Genomic DNA, 17,351 nt, shown 5'->3' with positions numbered 1-17,351 from the left:
GAAAATTCAATGAAAAGCACAATAGTGCTGTAAGTTGGTTTTAGTTTTTTTCTAGTGGATTTGAAGACCTATCGAAAGGTGTCGAGATATAAAGCTGGCGTCGAACCGTCTTAATCGAGTCAAGCTTTACGTATACAGCCAACTTAACGTTTCAAAACTTTGAAATAATGAAATAGATCAAGAATTAAAATTAGAGAAAAAAATTATATGTGATTTCATTTCACACAGTTCCAAAACAAAATCCAATTTTTTAATAAAAAATTAAACATACCATCTTAATGTTGTACAATATATCAATTTGTATCTATTATCGTTGAAAATATAAATTGTTCTCATTAAAATATGTATGTAAATAAAGTTAATACATTATACTATGAATAAAATTAATATTAACTTAAATAAAGTTTTTGCATTATTTTCGCCCAATTTTAAGTACATATTTATTATGACAACATTGAATTATGGCGAACAAAAACGAAAATGTTCATCAATATTTAATAAAATTGCATCTTTTTGGACATCGTGTTTAGTGTTACCATCGTGCATTTTAACCAAGGTTAATCGTCTCAAGAAATTTTAACAAGTGCGTTTTTACTCAATTATTTAAAATTTAATCGAGCTCTTGTCATTTAAGTAACTTTATCTTTTAATAATTATTAAATATTTAAACTGTCTTAAGCGGTATTTTTGTACTTATATTTCAAGTTTCACAAGTTCTGTTTAAATTGCACTTAAAAAATATAGGGCCTTAGATTAAAGTAACATAATAATCATTAAAATTTATATCTACACATAAATCATCTATAAACTATAATCTATAGTATTGTTATTACTACTGACTTGATTTCGTAATCTTAGGGATCTTTTTGGCCAACACCAACACCAGCATTGGATTAGATTCTTTCCACTCAACACATAAATGTATGGGTCCAATGTAAAAAGTAAAGCTATAAGTTTATCTGCCAAATTGAAGAACCAATGATTTTCAGGCAATGGATTTGGCTTTAATGCTAATATAATTGAGACCTAGAAATTATTTTAAACTATTAGATATTTGTTTTTCTTGAAAAATTTAAGATAAAGTTATAATTACCATTTGTGGCATCCAACAAATAACAAAAGTTAAACTAAGAAATGCCATTAGTTTAGAGAATTTAATATCAACACTTGAAGCCTTTGTTAAACTTGATTGCGATGAAGAGGAACTGGAATTGCTGATTCTTCTGCTTCTATTTTTATAGAGTATTGCTTTCATAACAAATGTATTGCAAGTGACTATGGTTATGCATATTAGGGATCCTATAAATGGAAACATTTTCAAATTTATGCTAATAAGTGTTTAGAATATTAATAATCTAGTCAATTTCAATTAAGGTTAATGAGATCAATATACATAGATTTATTTTGTTAGTGAGAATAAAAAATATTCTTAATTACCAAATATCAAAAACAGAATCGCATAGCCTCTGTCTGATAGAGTTTTTGCCTCCCTGTAGCGTAGACATTTTTTTGTTTCATCATCGAAATAAATTCCAAACCCAAAAAATGGTAAAAATGTTATAATTCCAGCTACAAAAGTCAATCCTATGATTGCATTCCTTATAAATCTTCGGGAAAAGTGCTGTATAAACCCAATAGTGACACATGATTAAACTTATTTGTTTGGAGTAAAAAAAAGGAAAACTTTCATACCTCACGATAAAAAACAGGATGACTCAAAATCATAAAACGATCGATCGACATGATCACTGCAATGCATCCAGAACTCATTCCAAAGTATCGAAAAACAACCCAACAAGCACAAAACCAACGAGAATATTCCATAGTTATATTTTTGGAGAGGATACGTGTTGCGATGACCATTGTTGTAACGCCCACAAGTCCGATTAAGTTATTTGAAATTAGGAATCTGGAATAAAATAAAACAGTTGAAATCAACATAATAATACAAAAAGTGTATGAAAGAATTAAAAAACAAAACACAAATTTAATCCTTTTATAACGTTACCAAGGTTAAGATGAGTGTATTAAATTGTCAAAGAAGACATTGCAACACTTGGGATTTTTTAAACTCTTTTGATTTGATACATTTCGAAATTAACAGAAAATTAAATTAAATTTAAATAAAGGCTAGGTCGTGACTTTTCAGAATTATGTAACTTGTTTACAATGGTTGGGCTCTTAATGAAATTTTGAAAAAAAACACCCACTTTAATTCGACTTTTCACTTACATGTCAGGACTATAAATTTTTAGTAAACAAAATTCGACGAGCATTCTTATTTCGCTATAAAATAATTATTACTCTTAGTTTTAAATCAAAATTACACTTAGATGAGTTTTTACTCACCGCTTAAAAATGTTCTCGAATGTTTTGTAAAGGATGCTAACAAAATTTAATAATTGCTAAAATGACAACTTTAGTTATCAAATTACTTAGAACACTGTTGTCCAGCAAATTAGGGTCTGACTATTTAATTTAGATGATTCATATGAAAGCATTCCAAGATTCGAACAGTTGTCTAAATATGCCATATTTAGGAGCTAAAATACAATAGCTTAGATGGTTGTTGGTGCATTTCGCGCAGAAATGTAGGAAATTGTTTCGAAACAAAAGCAACGGCTTTTTTCCAAAAACAAAACACACTTCTCTTGTTTTCATTTCTATTAATGCGAAAAATAACGCTGCAAAACTTTAAAAATCCAGAAAATGAGAGAGGATCTGATATGTAAAAATATCGGGCTTTTTTTGACGTAGTTTTTTCGAACTCAATTTCTGGGAGTCTCTTATTACTATCGTTATCAATCTGCTTACTCGTATTTGGATCTTATAAAGGCGTCAACAAAACTTAAAGATTGTAGAGACAAAAAGGTTTGGTTCTTGAATTTAAGTAAATAGTTGTATTTAAGAATATAATTTATCTCAAAGAAAAATTAAAACAAAGTAAGGTAAGTAAACAAATAAGTTGGGAAGTAAAGTTTTGTAGCCGTCAAAAGTTACACGTTTCAAAACTTTTATATCAATAGATATGAAAAATTTATTATGTTTTCACTTAGCCTTTAGTTTAACAAAAGTGTCACTTAATTTTTTGGGACATTTGTATTATTGAAATTCATGTTTGAATCTCAGTTCTAGAGCATCCAAAACAAATTCACTTAAAAAGTAGATTTATTTAATTTTTTAAGATCTTTTGTATTCAACAGAAAATCAATTTTGAAAGTAATGAAAAGCACGACTGAGTCGCAAGAACTTGATAATTTCTTTCAAAAAGTCTGGTAAAAAATATTGCCTATATTTTAATATTTAAAAATGTACCTCCAAAATAAATTCTTCTCAAAAATTTAAATGCCATTTTATTTGTCAAAAAATCTATACTAACCTATTTTTTCGAAAATCATTCTAAATTTTGTCTTAAAAATATTTTTGGTATAAGCACTTAGTAAAGCTTATATATGAACATTTTACATTCAAATTTCGTAAAAAATGTTGTCCCCTTTCTAAAATAACAAGTTTTGCAAACAAAATTAGTATTTTATTTAAAATAAAAAAAAATACAATTTTGATCATCATCAATTTGATCATTGACAAGAGCTTGCACAGAAAGAGAAGAATTTTGAAATCGTTTCATTAGTTCTTGAGAAAACTTAAAAACAAAATAAAGATTTTTTTGAGGTGTACCCTTCTGGAGCAATACGAAAATATGTTTTTCTTGTAGAAAGAAGCCAAATTAAGAACACACAATTTTGAGAAAGTTTTAGAAAATAAAATATGTTTGAACCAAAAAATTTGTGTGGGAACTGCTGTTATTTTTTGTATTATAAAAAATAATAAAACTCCCTTCACTAATCAGCTGAAAATCTTAATTTCAATCAGAACAATTGTTTGGACTGTAGGGGCCAGGAAAGACAGACAGACGGAAGGAATAGAGGTTCCCACTTTTTTCGACTTCTCTACCGTGCGTCGTGATGTTTACTAATGCAAAACTTGCTATATAGTTCCTATATGTCGCAGTAAAAATCACTTCAATAATCACTATTTATGACATGTGTATCAAAAAAATGTAATAATAAAATTGAAGGCTATTTTAAGGAATTCAAAGGCAACTTAATATAAAATTGATGATCTCTTATTCAAGGTTTCTTCTTAAGAACCTGAATATATATTTGCTCTTTTTCTTAGAAACAAATTTTATGAAAATAATTTAAAGCATTTCAAGTTCTAAATTGAGCGAAAATCAAAATTTTGAGTTGTTTTTGACAGCAAACCACTTTTTTGTGAATGTCGTTAAATTACTAATAAATCTTTAAATGAAATCTTTACTTATACAACTTAACTGTATAAGCTTTTTGGCTCATATGACCCACCCCTGGATCGTCAATTGGTCAAAAGTTGATGAATATGTGCAGTGTTTTTAGAATAGTCCTGAATATCCGATTCAAATTATGTAGTACTTTTAATAACAAAGTTTAAGGAAGTAAAATACAAATGTTGTTTTCATATACAAAAAATAAATAATTCAAAATATAATAGGGGTCATATCCATTAACGCAATACGATTTGTTTTGAATTGAAGGGAATTCCTATAAAAAAGCAAACAAATTATATCCCAGGGGGGGGGGGGGTCATGACCCCTACGACCCCCCCCCCCCCTGGATCCACCATTGGAAAGAACCCACGAATTCAAACAGTGAATAATAACAAACACTTTCGCCTGTGAATTCGCAAAAAACATTATCACATTTTAAATTCGCCTCCGAATACGTTAATTGGTCGAATTCAAAACTAAGAAGGCGAAAGGAATAATTGACAAATGGTAAACTCCGTAGCAAAACGATTCGCCGTGAATTCCATAATCAGCCCCTAGTTTTAAAAAGATTTTGAACTTTTCTCAAAATATTAGTTAACAGTTGAAAATTTGTGTTGTGAAATGGTACCACACTTTTTATTTAGAAATAAGAATATTTAAGTGCTGCCATAAAAATATTATTTAAATGTGTATGCGATAAAAAGCCCAACGTTATTTCATCACCAACAATGGTGGCAATGTTTTTAAACTTCAACGGTTGTGTTCAATCTCAGATAGATAGTGTATCCGAGTCCTGTTAAAGACTTCCAATATTGTATCGATTGTCCATTTAACTTTTCTAAGTTTTTGTTGATATTCATATTGGGGAAACAGAGATATAAATTTGTGTTTAAGCGTTTAATAATTAATTTTATTTTATGTTAATTTCAATTTCTAAATTGTTTGAATTATTTTCGTTATAAATTTGTATCATATTTGCTCGCTCATTTCTGAAGATTTTCATTATAAAAATGATTTATTAAGACTTTCCAAAGCTATTGGGTTATCATTAAATATAAATTAAAAATATTGGGGAAAACCCTAATAGGCTTAAAATGTTTATTCAGGCTATATTTTTTGGAAAATTACATAATTTGTAATCTTATTCTAATGTTTAGATTTAAGTTACTATACCATCTTTGTTGTTAAAATTATCAGGACAGCTCTGAGCTCCGATTAACAATAATAATGTCATCAAAAAAAATAGAAATACATTGAAAATAGCCTGGTCATGCTCTTAAATTTTCAGTTAGGAATAAGACAACGAAAAGTTTCTATAAGTTTTATTTATGGAGAAAATTTAGCAACACATCAGTAAATTTATTTGTGTTCGCAAACCATTGATTCTTCCAATATATTCACAATGCAATAACTTTCCGAAAGTTAAAGACTTACAATTTAATTTTATTTTTTATTTTAATTGAAAATATTTTATTATAAACATATTGGTTTGAAAATTGTAGCCCGATAATTATTTTGATTCATTGGCACTTTTTTAAGAAAAATTAAATTTAAGTTTTGCGTTCAAATTACTCCAATTACTTTTTGTTTGGTTAAATAAATAGATTTAAATGGCTTTGAAAAAATCGGATCACAAATTCAGCAAGAGAAAACTAAATAACCATAGATTTCAGTATTTGAAAAAAGTCATTTTATAAAAATCTAAAAACAAATTGTCTCCATATTTCCGTTGAACCTACAGAAGGCCTAATAACTTTAAGGAATAAAGCTATTATTATTGATGACATCAACTTGAAGTTAGCTACTGGCAATCCTATCTAAAATGTCAATGATTGTTGGCACTAACAATCTGAGGAAAACTGTTTTGAGATACAATTTTCATTAAAGTTGTTCATAATATTAGAAATACCTCAAAAAACGTTAGGGCCAAAGAGAACTATTGATTTTTAATAAACATATAGCTGAGATAATTTTCCACAAAAACGTCACTAGAACTGTTTTCATAAATCAAACTCTCAGGAAATTATAGCACTTCATATTCGCTTTAATTTAGTAGGAGTTGAACATAACTTTAGGATTTCTTTTTGAATGTATGATGAAATGTATAATTGTAAATATCATATCCATTAATGTTTCCGCAATGAATTTGGATTGAATATTGTTCTTTTAATTGAATTCCAAGGATTCTATCTTTTTTCTACTAAATTCTTGCAGAAGAATGATTCAAAACGAAAATATTAGCAGAAACACGTTTCAGAAGACGAGGATGTAATACTTTAAATAGTGAAATTCAAGGTTCAAATCAAAACAAGATATTATCCTCTGCAAAGCTTTTTTGTTTTCAAGTAAAAGTAGAAGTACTAAGTCAATATGTAAATGAGCGGTTCCTTTGTTCACTTTGAATCCTATGAAACAAACAAACAACAAGTTTGAGCACTAATATAAAGTTCTAGGTCGTAAAAAATTATTAGCATTTTTGATTGTATACAATATTTTATATGAAGTGACCTATTCTTCACAAACTTAAGCTATGTGCAGTGACCTATTCTTCACAAACTTATGCTATGTGCAGGGTGCTATTACTTTATACTCGATGACTGCCAAAATTTCGGTAATGGTAACAATGACGATACAGCTCAGGTATGGGTTTCTTGTAACACTTTAATCGCTTCAATTAGTCTGAAGGAACGTGTTGGGCTTTTTTAAATTGAACATTGTCAACAATTCTTCATTAATCTCAATTTCAAACTACAAAGATACACATTTAATTCATACATATAATACACATAATATACATACATATAAATATTGTAATATTTTCGAAAATATGCCAAGCGTACTTTTGAATTCTTAAGGTGACCAACTTTAAATTTTAAACTTGAGAGTTAGGAAACAGATTAGTAGATAGAAAGAAATTTCAACTTACTTTTGAACTCCATAGTTGTAATCAACTTCAGGACTTCCTCTCTAAAAAAATGATCTTAAAGTTTTTTAAAATGAGGGCGATATTTTTTGTATCTCAAAGTTATTTATTTCATCGTTTTGTTTATGTAATGTGAAAAATATATAAAGCATACCATCATCGTTTTTTTATCACCAAAGGAAAGAAAACCCCCCTATGACAGCACGACTGCGATCAGCATAAAAACCACGCGCACATCATACAGTTATTAATTGAAAAAGGTGTTGTTTTCCGAAGAACTTGGCCATAAAGTTGACGTAACTGCGGGGCACCGGTTTTATATTTTTGTAGTAAATTAGACATAAGACAGAATTTTATTTTGTCATCCATAGCTCAAAAATCAGAAGAGATATCGACTTAAAATAAATTTTATTATACAAATAATAAGGCATAATTTTTTTTTTACCAAAGCAGTTTAAAAAAAGGTCAACATTTTTAGACTATGGCTTCAAACTTATTTTATCTTATAAGACATATTGTTGTCAGCATTTGGTAAAATTTAAAAAAAAATCAAATTGACAGTTTTTTTACAAAAATAAAAACTTAAATGAAAATTTAACAAAAGTTGGTAAAAATGATTTTCGACACAAATATCTTTTCAAAAATTTGAGATTATGGCCTCCAACTAATTTCAACTTAAAAGAAATATTGTTTTCAACATTCAGTAAAGTTTTGAGAAAAATATAATTGACAGTTTTTTACAAAAAAATTAAAACCTAAGAAAAAACGATACAAACACTTTTTAAAAATTTACTTCCGACTCAAATCGCTTTTCAAAAATCAAAAATATTGCCTTCAAACTTTTGTTATTTCACAGAAAATATAGTTTTCGATATTCAGTAGTTTTTTTAATAAAATACCAACAGTCCATTTTTTCATACAAAAAATTAAAATCTACAAAAAATAACGTGCAAATTTGGTAAAAATTGATGCTCGGTTCTTGATATCTCTCAAATTAATTTTATTCATATTTTATTCAATTTGTAAAAATTTGAGATATGCTACTAATATTGGTAACCATTTTTTCGACTAAAAATCTATTTAACAAAACTAGATTTTTAAACTAAACTCTTTCCTTATATTAAGAAAAATATTGTTGATTATTTTAAATTTTTAAAGAATAATTCAACTGACAACGTTTTTAACTCAACACGAAAATGGATGGAAAGTTTTCAGTGTGGGTCACATCCCAGACTCTTTTTTTATTTGAAGTTACATTGATATTTTTGTGGTAGTGATAGTTTCAAATTTTAACACCGAAATACGTTAAATACTTTGAAAACGCATTTCGATTTTAAGTTCATGGTGTTCTCTTTTTTTTTTTTTTTTTCTTTCAAATTCATTTTTATTTATTCAATCTTAAACCTATCTTAAAGCTAGACAAAAATTCATAAAACTAGCCTAATTATCCATAACTTACAACTAACTTAATGGTCCCATACGGACACTCTAAGCTAAACTATAACACTAATTACTAATGCCTTTCGGCCTTAAGAAAGTTCATGGTGTTGGCTAGTATCAACTGTTCCAACTTTTGTTTATTCAAAAGGAAATTTAATCAAATTTTACGTTTAAGTCTTTCTTCTTTTAAAACATTTTTTTATAAATTCAATGCTTTGAAATGTTCTAGATTATCCAGAGCCTAACAGTTACCAAGGATATTTTATGTTTATAACGATACTTAAGTTTTGTGGAAATTCTCCAATATAAATATATTCAAAACACTTATTTAAATACTTGATAAAATAAATGCATATTTATAAACAAAATGCACAAGTTGTTATTTGGCCTAAATATTAAACGTATATTAATTGATTATTCTATAAATGAGCATTTATTTAGATTACTATGATAATTTATAATTGAAAAACAACACTTTCATTCGCATTTGCAGTTGTTCTATCACCACTGCTGATATTATAATGAGGTGCATTTATGTTTGTTTATAAAACACAATCTATAATTCTTGCAATTTGTTAATACTCGTATTATATAAATAAATAAATTATATGTAATTTCACTTGCCTTAACATCAGTGTATAGCTGCTATTACTGAAATTTCTCTTTCTAGCTAATTTAATCAATGCCAATAAATTTCCCAAAATTCCAACAGCAAGAAAAATAAAAACTGTCAAAGCTAACACTTTTTTCTCTTTCTTGTCTTTTTCCAATAAAGAGAAAGACTCCATCGAACTTGCATTCATATAAACACTTATCGAGTCATTTTTCGAAAACACTTCAGAAACATTCATTTTAAAATGTCAACAATAAACAAATATCCATTAACATAGGTTGGTTAGGTAGGTAGCTGTGTTTAGGTATTTTAAAAACATCACATTCAGATTCAGTGCATTTATCTTTATCGTATAGGTATTCACTTTTACACACTCTAATGTCTTGATCAACAAGCAAGCCCGCACCTAATCAAACCAGTTTATGAAATTCGCAAAATTGCGAATTAAAAACAAAATAAAATAAATTAATACTCGAGACCGTACAACATTGAAGCACGAGAACTCGAAAGAAACGATCAGCGATCAGCGAAAGCGAAGTTTGCTTGCGGCTCGGCTGGCGTCTCGGAACTTACTAAGTTTAGAAATAACGCGAAGGATTACATCCCCGGCCGAAATGGGGGTGCAAAAAGCAAATAATTGTCAACTGAACTCGCTACTTTGTGTGGTAAGTCTTATCAAAAGCCACCTGACCGCCGTTTCGGTCAGTGTGTTAGCTATGCGTAAGATCGAAAGCGAAATAAAAATCCCAAGCTTTGGGGTTTGTATAAAGTTCTAAGCCGCAAGTTTTTGTTGCATGACAGCGCGGCGGAGATGGCTTGGGAAAACACCACAATCATAAATTGAGCTTTTACCGATCGTTATTTGCTAGTTGAGGATTTTTCTCATTAATATTAATTTTTTTTTCAAAAATAATGGATTCTAAATAATAAATTAATGGATATATTAATTGACAGTTTGAATCATCTGTATGATTATTGATGTGTCGTAAGTACTTGCAGGTGAATGAGTGTGTGTGATACAAATAAACAATGAAAGCGATATTAATTAACCACAGTATGGGTTTGTTTATATTTTTTAATTTCCAGGAATGATAATATGAAGGGGGAGTATATTGTTTATAAGCACGTGTCGTAATATTATTTCTGGATAATATATGCTAGTGGGAAAAACAATATTTGATTGAGTACGTAAAGACAGTTTTGATTTATTTCGAACATTATGTTCCACGCCAAAAAGAGTTGACACTTCTTAGGAAATAGTGAATTTATTATTTATTTGATTTAAATTTTAAACTGAATCAACGAACCTGGTATAGGTAAGTGGACTCTTGAATTAAAAATATTTTATCTGAGTCCTTATGATAACATAATTAAAAGATAACTCATATCGAAAAAAAGCTTCAAGGAACGTGTTGTAAACAATATGAGATAGAACCTAAATATCAATTCTTAAATAAATGATTTTTACAAAATAGTTAGATATTGTTTTCGAGCACGGAAAATTTTTACTAGAAAAATTCGCGTTTTTATTTCAAATTTAAATTTAAAGCTTAAAACTCATATATAATATTATTCTTAGATTTTAAATGAAATACAATACCATGGAAGGAAGCGAAGACAGAAGAACAAGAATCCTCTTTGTACTACCCCTATTCGTATATCTAAAGGATATACGAGTGAGGGAAGACATTTAAAAAACTTTTAATAACTCCGAGTGCCTTATTGGGTTTTTAAAAAATATAGTCATTACGATCTGTAAAAGTAGCGTTTGAGGCAAGAATAATACCTAGGTATAAGAGAAAACAGAGAGTTAAGACAATTAAGAGAAGTGTAGTTCATAATTATTAAAAGTCAAAACATTATATTTGCATGTTAACAAACATTTTTAATATTTTTTTAGCTACAGGCCAATTTTTGAAAACCTGGAAAATCTCATTTTTATCCACTATTTTTAAATCGGGAACAAGGCAAGAGGTCACAAACTATAGACCAATCTGCAAGCTATCTGCTATACCAAAATTATTTGAAAAAGTGGTGTATAACAAAAGACTGGAAGAGAACAAATTGTTAAAATTAAAAACTTTTATTCTGATGATATTTATGTCCCATCAGGCGTTCCACAAGGTAGCCATTTAGGACCTTTACTTTTTCTTATCTTTGTGAATGATATTCCAACAATTTTTAAAAAGTCTGACTGTCTCCTTTTTGCCGATGATCTCAAGATCTACCGAAGGATTACCTGCATATCGGATTGTAGCCTTCTGCTAGAAGACCTGGTGAGATTGGTAGATTGGTGCAGGATAAATAACCTTCACTTGAACGTAGAAAAATGTCAAATACTATCGTGTTTCAGGATTCTTAATCCAATTGCCTTTGATTTCAATATCAATAACATAATTCTAACAAGGGTAAATCAAAAAAAAGACTTGGGAGTAATCCTAGATGTTAATCTGTCGTTCCTTCCTCATTATGATTACTTGATCAATAAAGCGAATCAGATGCTGGGTTTTATAAAAAGAAATACCAGAGAATTTACTGATTCATTCACTTTATTATCTCTTTATAACTCTCTGGTAAGATCAGTACTTGAGTATTGCTGTACAGTTTGGAATCCTTACTATGCAAATACATCAGAAAGAATTGAAAAAATTCAAAGAAATTTTACACGTTATGCTTTTTTCAAGTTAAATTGGAGAATAGTAACACCTTCTTATGAAACCAGATGCCTGTTGTTTGGAATATAAACGCTAGAAGCTCGTCGTAAATACTTTTTAATTATGTTTGTTCGGGATATCATTACAAATCATGTTAATTGTCCACCTCTAGCAGCTCTAGTAAATGAGGGTAATGCTCCTCTAAGAATTACACGAGAACGGTTTTTAATTTATGAGCAGTTTCACCGCACAAACTATGGACGCAATGAACCCATTTCTCGTTGCATCTCGTTGAAAGCAATTTAGTTTGCTTTGGGATAAACTTTTATATGGATTGCACCACAGAAACTTTTAAATCAATAGTTTTAAACAAAATATTGTTATTTATTACACATGTATACCATTTTTTATTATTTAATAATATATTAACTATGTAAATCAATTAAATGTAATTTGAATTGTATATACCCACCTACAAATATGTAACTAAATTTTTAATTATGTATCTTAGTCTGTACGAGTACAATATGCTCTGATTGATGAATAAATAAATAAATAAATAAATAACTATGATTTACATTTGTTTATTTTAAGTAAAAGCTTATTTATATTACACCATTCGTGAAAATTATTAAGATCATCCTGTAGACGTAAGCAGTTGTCCATTGAGTTTATATATTTAAAAATTTGTGTGTCATCAGAGTAAATTAAAACGAACGAGTGTTTCATATTCGAAAGTAAATCTTTTGCATACAAAATAAACAGAAAATGTTCTAAGTGGCTTCCTTGTGGTACATCAGAGTTGGGGCAAAACTGTTTTTATGACATATTCCTGAAATAGATAGATATACGGACTGTTATATAACTACAAAGAAACGCGCATAATACACTTTTCATTAAAATTATTCTTTAAAGGATCTAAAAAAAAAGTATTAACACTTTTTTTTGTAAGCTATTACATGATCTTTAAGTTCTTGATAGACCACTTTTATTATGCGCTTTATGTTTGAAAAAAAGTAAGCGTATAACTTAATATTTAATTTTAATTTTAATTTTAATTTTAATTTGTATTAAAACATTGAAAAATAAATTTGGTTAAATATGGTTAATGTACTCCTTTTTCGGCTCTTTGTTCTGATTATTATTTTTCGGCAATGATGTCCCAAATCTGCATAATACCTCACATTGGATGAAGTCCTAATATAATTGTACATTTTTTGATTTAACATATACATACATAAATATATGGGCCCAATGCAAAATGTATATCCAACAAAGTTTCCGCTAATGTATAGAACGAATGTTCTTTTTGTAATAAATTCAACAATGTAAGAAATATCGATATCTAAAATGACTATAATAAGAGTAATTGTTAAAGCTTAAAATATATACATATGTCTTAGTTTTTTTTTTTGTTAATTTAAAATCTGTGGCATACAAGAGATAATAAATGACAAATCGAGCATCACCATAAGTTAATGAAATTGTATTTTAACTGTTAGTAACGTCATCGTCGTCGGAATATCCACTAGATACAGAGACGTGCTGAATCTACTATTCTGTATCTGACGCATATGATAAAGAAGGGCTCTTATTGCCAATGCATTGAAAGTGACAATTCCTAAAATAAACAAAAATTAATATTTTTTTTAGTTCATCAATTGGACTGACTAAAAGCTAAAAATAGGTATGTATAAGCTCGGTCACTTGTTGAACTAGCTTCACGGTATCGTAAGCATTTCTTGGAAATGGTTAGAAAGTTATAATTGCTGTAAGTAATGTCAGCCAAAAAATAGCTATAGGAATATAAATAAGCCTTATCCAATTCTAAAAAAAAACTAAAAACTAAATTAAAGAAAACCTTAAAGTAGAAATAAACATATTTAAGTTTAAGTGATTTTACCACGTATCCATCCATCCATCAATAGAAATAAATACTGCTATACATCCAGAACATAATCCAAAAAAACCGAAATATTCCTCAGGATATACAAAACCAACGAAGGTAGGCCTCAATCAGAGACTCTGAAAGATGAAAATGCAATGTGCACAAGATTGTCACTCCTGTTAGGGCAATAATATTATTTGTCATCAAAAATCTGGAAAATATAAATTAATAGATTTTTTTGTTGGAACAAAAGTTCGTTTAAAATTGAAATAAATTAATTTTGGTGAATTTACTAAAGTTAAACCAAGAGATCACATAATTAACCATCGCAATCGTTGGACCAAAACCTAAATTGTTTAACATTTTAGTTAAGTACGTGAAGTTTTTCGTATTTGATTAAACTTACTTCAGCAAAACTGTAAATTTGTTCTTTGTAAAATTAAAAGATAGTTTGATCAATGCTATTAAGTTTCCCAAAATTCTAAAGGCGAATACCACATCTAAAGCCAACATTTTTACAAAGTATTATTTGAACCAGACCAAAAGAATACACGACTTATCGAATTATATTAAGAACCCATGCTGATGGTAAAACTTTGGATTTACTGAGATCAATTAAAACAGAAATGGTTTAAACAATATTTATAAATTATAAGGAAATTTTATATATTTCATACAGATCTATAAACTTAATTCGAGACAGTACTGTGTTTGCAAGTACTTAATTTTTTCTTGAAATAATATTGTGTGCGTCATTTAAGCGAGTAAGGATAAAGGGTGGAACAAAATGTGCGTAGCAAGTTTTACAGTATACAGGGTGTCCAATCATATTGTGGTCCCAAGAGCCCATTTATATATACTCGTAAAAATTCATTTTCTGTAAATTGTGTCCCCAAACCCTTCTAAAAAATTAATATTTAAAAAATCGTTCTCTCTGGACATCAAATTATGGCAAGGAACCTGTTATTTATTTATTAAGTATTTTAATGATTTGTCGTTTATTGTTCTTAGGAATCAAAACTAAGAAAAAGAAATATTAGTTGTTTACTGAACATCCTGCGTAGATACATTTTTGGGATTATTTTGATGATAAAATATTAATTGTGATATTACAATTACAAAAATATTATTCAACAAATAAAAAACGTACAGCAATAAATACTTAACTCTTGAATAAAAATGTTTCTTTCGCCGAATTTGACTAAAATATTTGACATAATAACACATGCCCGACAAATAAAATCTTGAAAAAAGTTCTGTCAGCTAAATTGAGTGACCGCTTAAAACTTTTCGTCAACGATCTGATTGACCCCTGTCAGTATGGTTTTTCGCCCGAAAAGTCAACCGTGTGTTGATCATAGATAGATTATCTAAAAAAAACCCGATTTTAAGGCCATGTATGATAGCGTGGATATTATGTTCACTTTGTGTCACATGAATAGGGACGAGCTTTTATCGTTTTTTATTTGCCAATATTTTTCAAACCCTTAGGTTTTTTTTGGAAAAACGCAAATGTGGAATGAATAAGGTTTGTATTAAGTTTATAATGAAAAAAAGTTTAGATTAAGTTGATGTATACAAGTTTAATGACGCTTTTTTCCAAGAAGGTCATAAAAAGTACCTGTTTCATTGTGTCATACAAATAGGGACTAGTTCTTAATTTACCTGTAAGACACACTTCAAAGTAATTAAAATAACAAAAAAAATGCTGGTTTTATTGAATAGATTAAAAAAATTTTCGTAATGTGTCCTGCCTGCTGATTTCTGAATTACCTACTTCAAGTAACCCGTGTTGTATGGATTCATAGAGTGCTGTAAGATAATTGAACGAAATTTGGGTCCAGGACCGTTTTATGGATTCAATAATATCTTCAATTTTTTAGTATTGCCGTTTTTCTTCGTAGACTTTACTTGAAAGACAGCCTCACACATTTTCCATGATGTTCAGCTCAGGAGAAAATGGGAGCCATGATCGTAAGTTCACATTTTTCCCTGAATCCAGGCTTTTTTTCCATCAGGTCCGTCTAAGTTAATTTTGTTTTCATCCTTGAGGTGGTTGTATACACCATTTGAACTCTTCTTATTTTACTGACTATAAAAAGGATGGTTTTGCTGGTAAGTCGAATTTGGCCTATTTCCTCCTTGGTTAGACCTTTAGAAAAAAGCAGGTACTTATTATGACCTTCTTCGAAAAACCTTCATTCATTCCACATTTGAGTTTATCCAAAAAAACTTAAGGGTTTAAGAATAAGAAAAATCGGCAAACAAAAAACGAAAAAAGCTTGTTCCTATTTATGTGACCCATAGTGTATATGTTACGAGAGCCATATCGTATCTCGGCAACCCTGCTAAATCAGTCTTCTTCTAAACTGTCCTAATTCATTACTATCAGATAAAGGATTATCCTTTGCCAATTGCTGGTTCTTCAAGCTCACAAGCCATTTAAGAAGTGAAGTACTATCTTATAGAATAAAAGAAACATTATAAAACATCGTTATCATCCCAGCCCTACTGCCCAAAGCAGGGAGTGGGCTATAAACCATTTCCTCCGGTGTTTTGTAGACACATTATTTGGGTGATTGCTGGACCTACATATGTACATCGAATTTGTTTTTAAGATTTTTTTTTTATTACAAACAATATTTTCTAATCATTATTTAAAATTTTGCATTTGAGTTTTATAGGGAAAAATCAATTTGGTATCCTTCCTCACAGTTTTACTCTTCTTTTAATTTGCCTATACTCTACAAAGTATATGTATGTACTTCCAATACTTCAGATATACTCTGCGCTGGTGCTTCTGTAACTTAATTAAGTTTCTTGCTCAGTATTCCAAGAAGAGCTTTTTTTAATGATTGATGACAATAACATCATTAACTTAATTACGTCTCTCGAACATCGTCTTAAGGTTTTTTGCCACGCCCTTCGCCCTTCTTTTTACAGGTTATGCTCTAGTAAAATAGCCAGTTGCATTCCTATACCTTTTAATAATTTAACCGTTATATTCGCTCTTTCGGAACTGCCCTTCAGTTAACCTATGAGTCCTGCAACTGCAACTTTATCCGTACTGTGAAATACGGAGATTAGTTTTTTAGCCGTACTACGCGAATGTGAAATGCCTTTCTACCCTCAATCTTTCCCTGTCATTACAATATTCAAAACCAATATACATCTCCTTTCAAACCCATTTTCTTTTCCTCATACTGTGTCTTTGGCATATTAAAGGTATACAAAACCCTTTGAGCTTGCTCTAATTATAAAAAGAAAAGTTTTATTCAAATGAATGGATTAGAGAAAATAGAAATCTAGAGTTAAATTTTGTATCGCAAAATATGGCGTAAAAGTTATAAGTGGTCACCCTATAAGAATGTTTGAAAATGGCAGTTAATTCTTATTCATTGATAACTCCATCAAAAACTGGTCCAACACACTTTTTTTTCTAAATTAACTGTCACAATCAAGATGTATTTTTCAAACCCAGGATTTGTAATATTCTTCTAAACCGAACATGGTTCATTCAAATGTTG

At 29.1% G+C, this 17,351-nt stretch overlaps 1 protein-coding gene across 1 annotated transcript; it reads right to left on the bottom strand.

The window, feature by feature from the left end:
- Positions 1-275: 275 nt before the first annotated feature.
- LOC129947864 (rhodopsin, GQ-coupled-like) lies at positions 276-9,954 on the bottom strand. Its single transcript, XM_056058601.1, has 5 exons — positions 9,294-9,954; positions 1,693-1,909; positions 1,438-1,621; positions 1,094-1,299; positions 276-1,026 (listed from the first exon to the last, which is right to left on the bottom strand). The coding sequence occupies exons 1-5, from the start codon at positions 9,518-9,520 to the stop codon at positions 802-804; spliced, it is 1,059 nt and encodes a 352-aa protein (XP_055914576.1). The 5' UTR covers positions 9,521-9,954; the 3' UTR covers positions 276-801.
- Between the last annotated feature and the right edge of the window lie 7,397 nt (positions 9,955-17,351).

Source organism: Eupeodes corollae, chromosome 2 (genome assembly GCF_945859685.1).
Source record: "Eupeodes corollae chromosome 2, idEupCoro1.1, whole genome shotgun sequence".
Lineage (NCBI taxonomy): Eukaryota > Metazoa > Arthropoda > Insecta > Diptera > Syrphidae > Eupeodes > Eupeodes corollae.
Note: the sequence above shows the minus strand (reverse complement) of the source record. Positions and strands in the feature narration are given on the sequence as shown.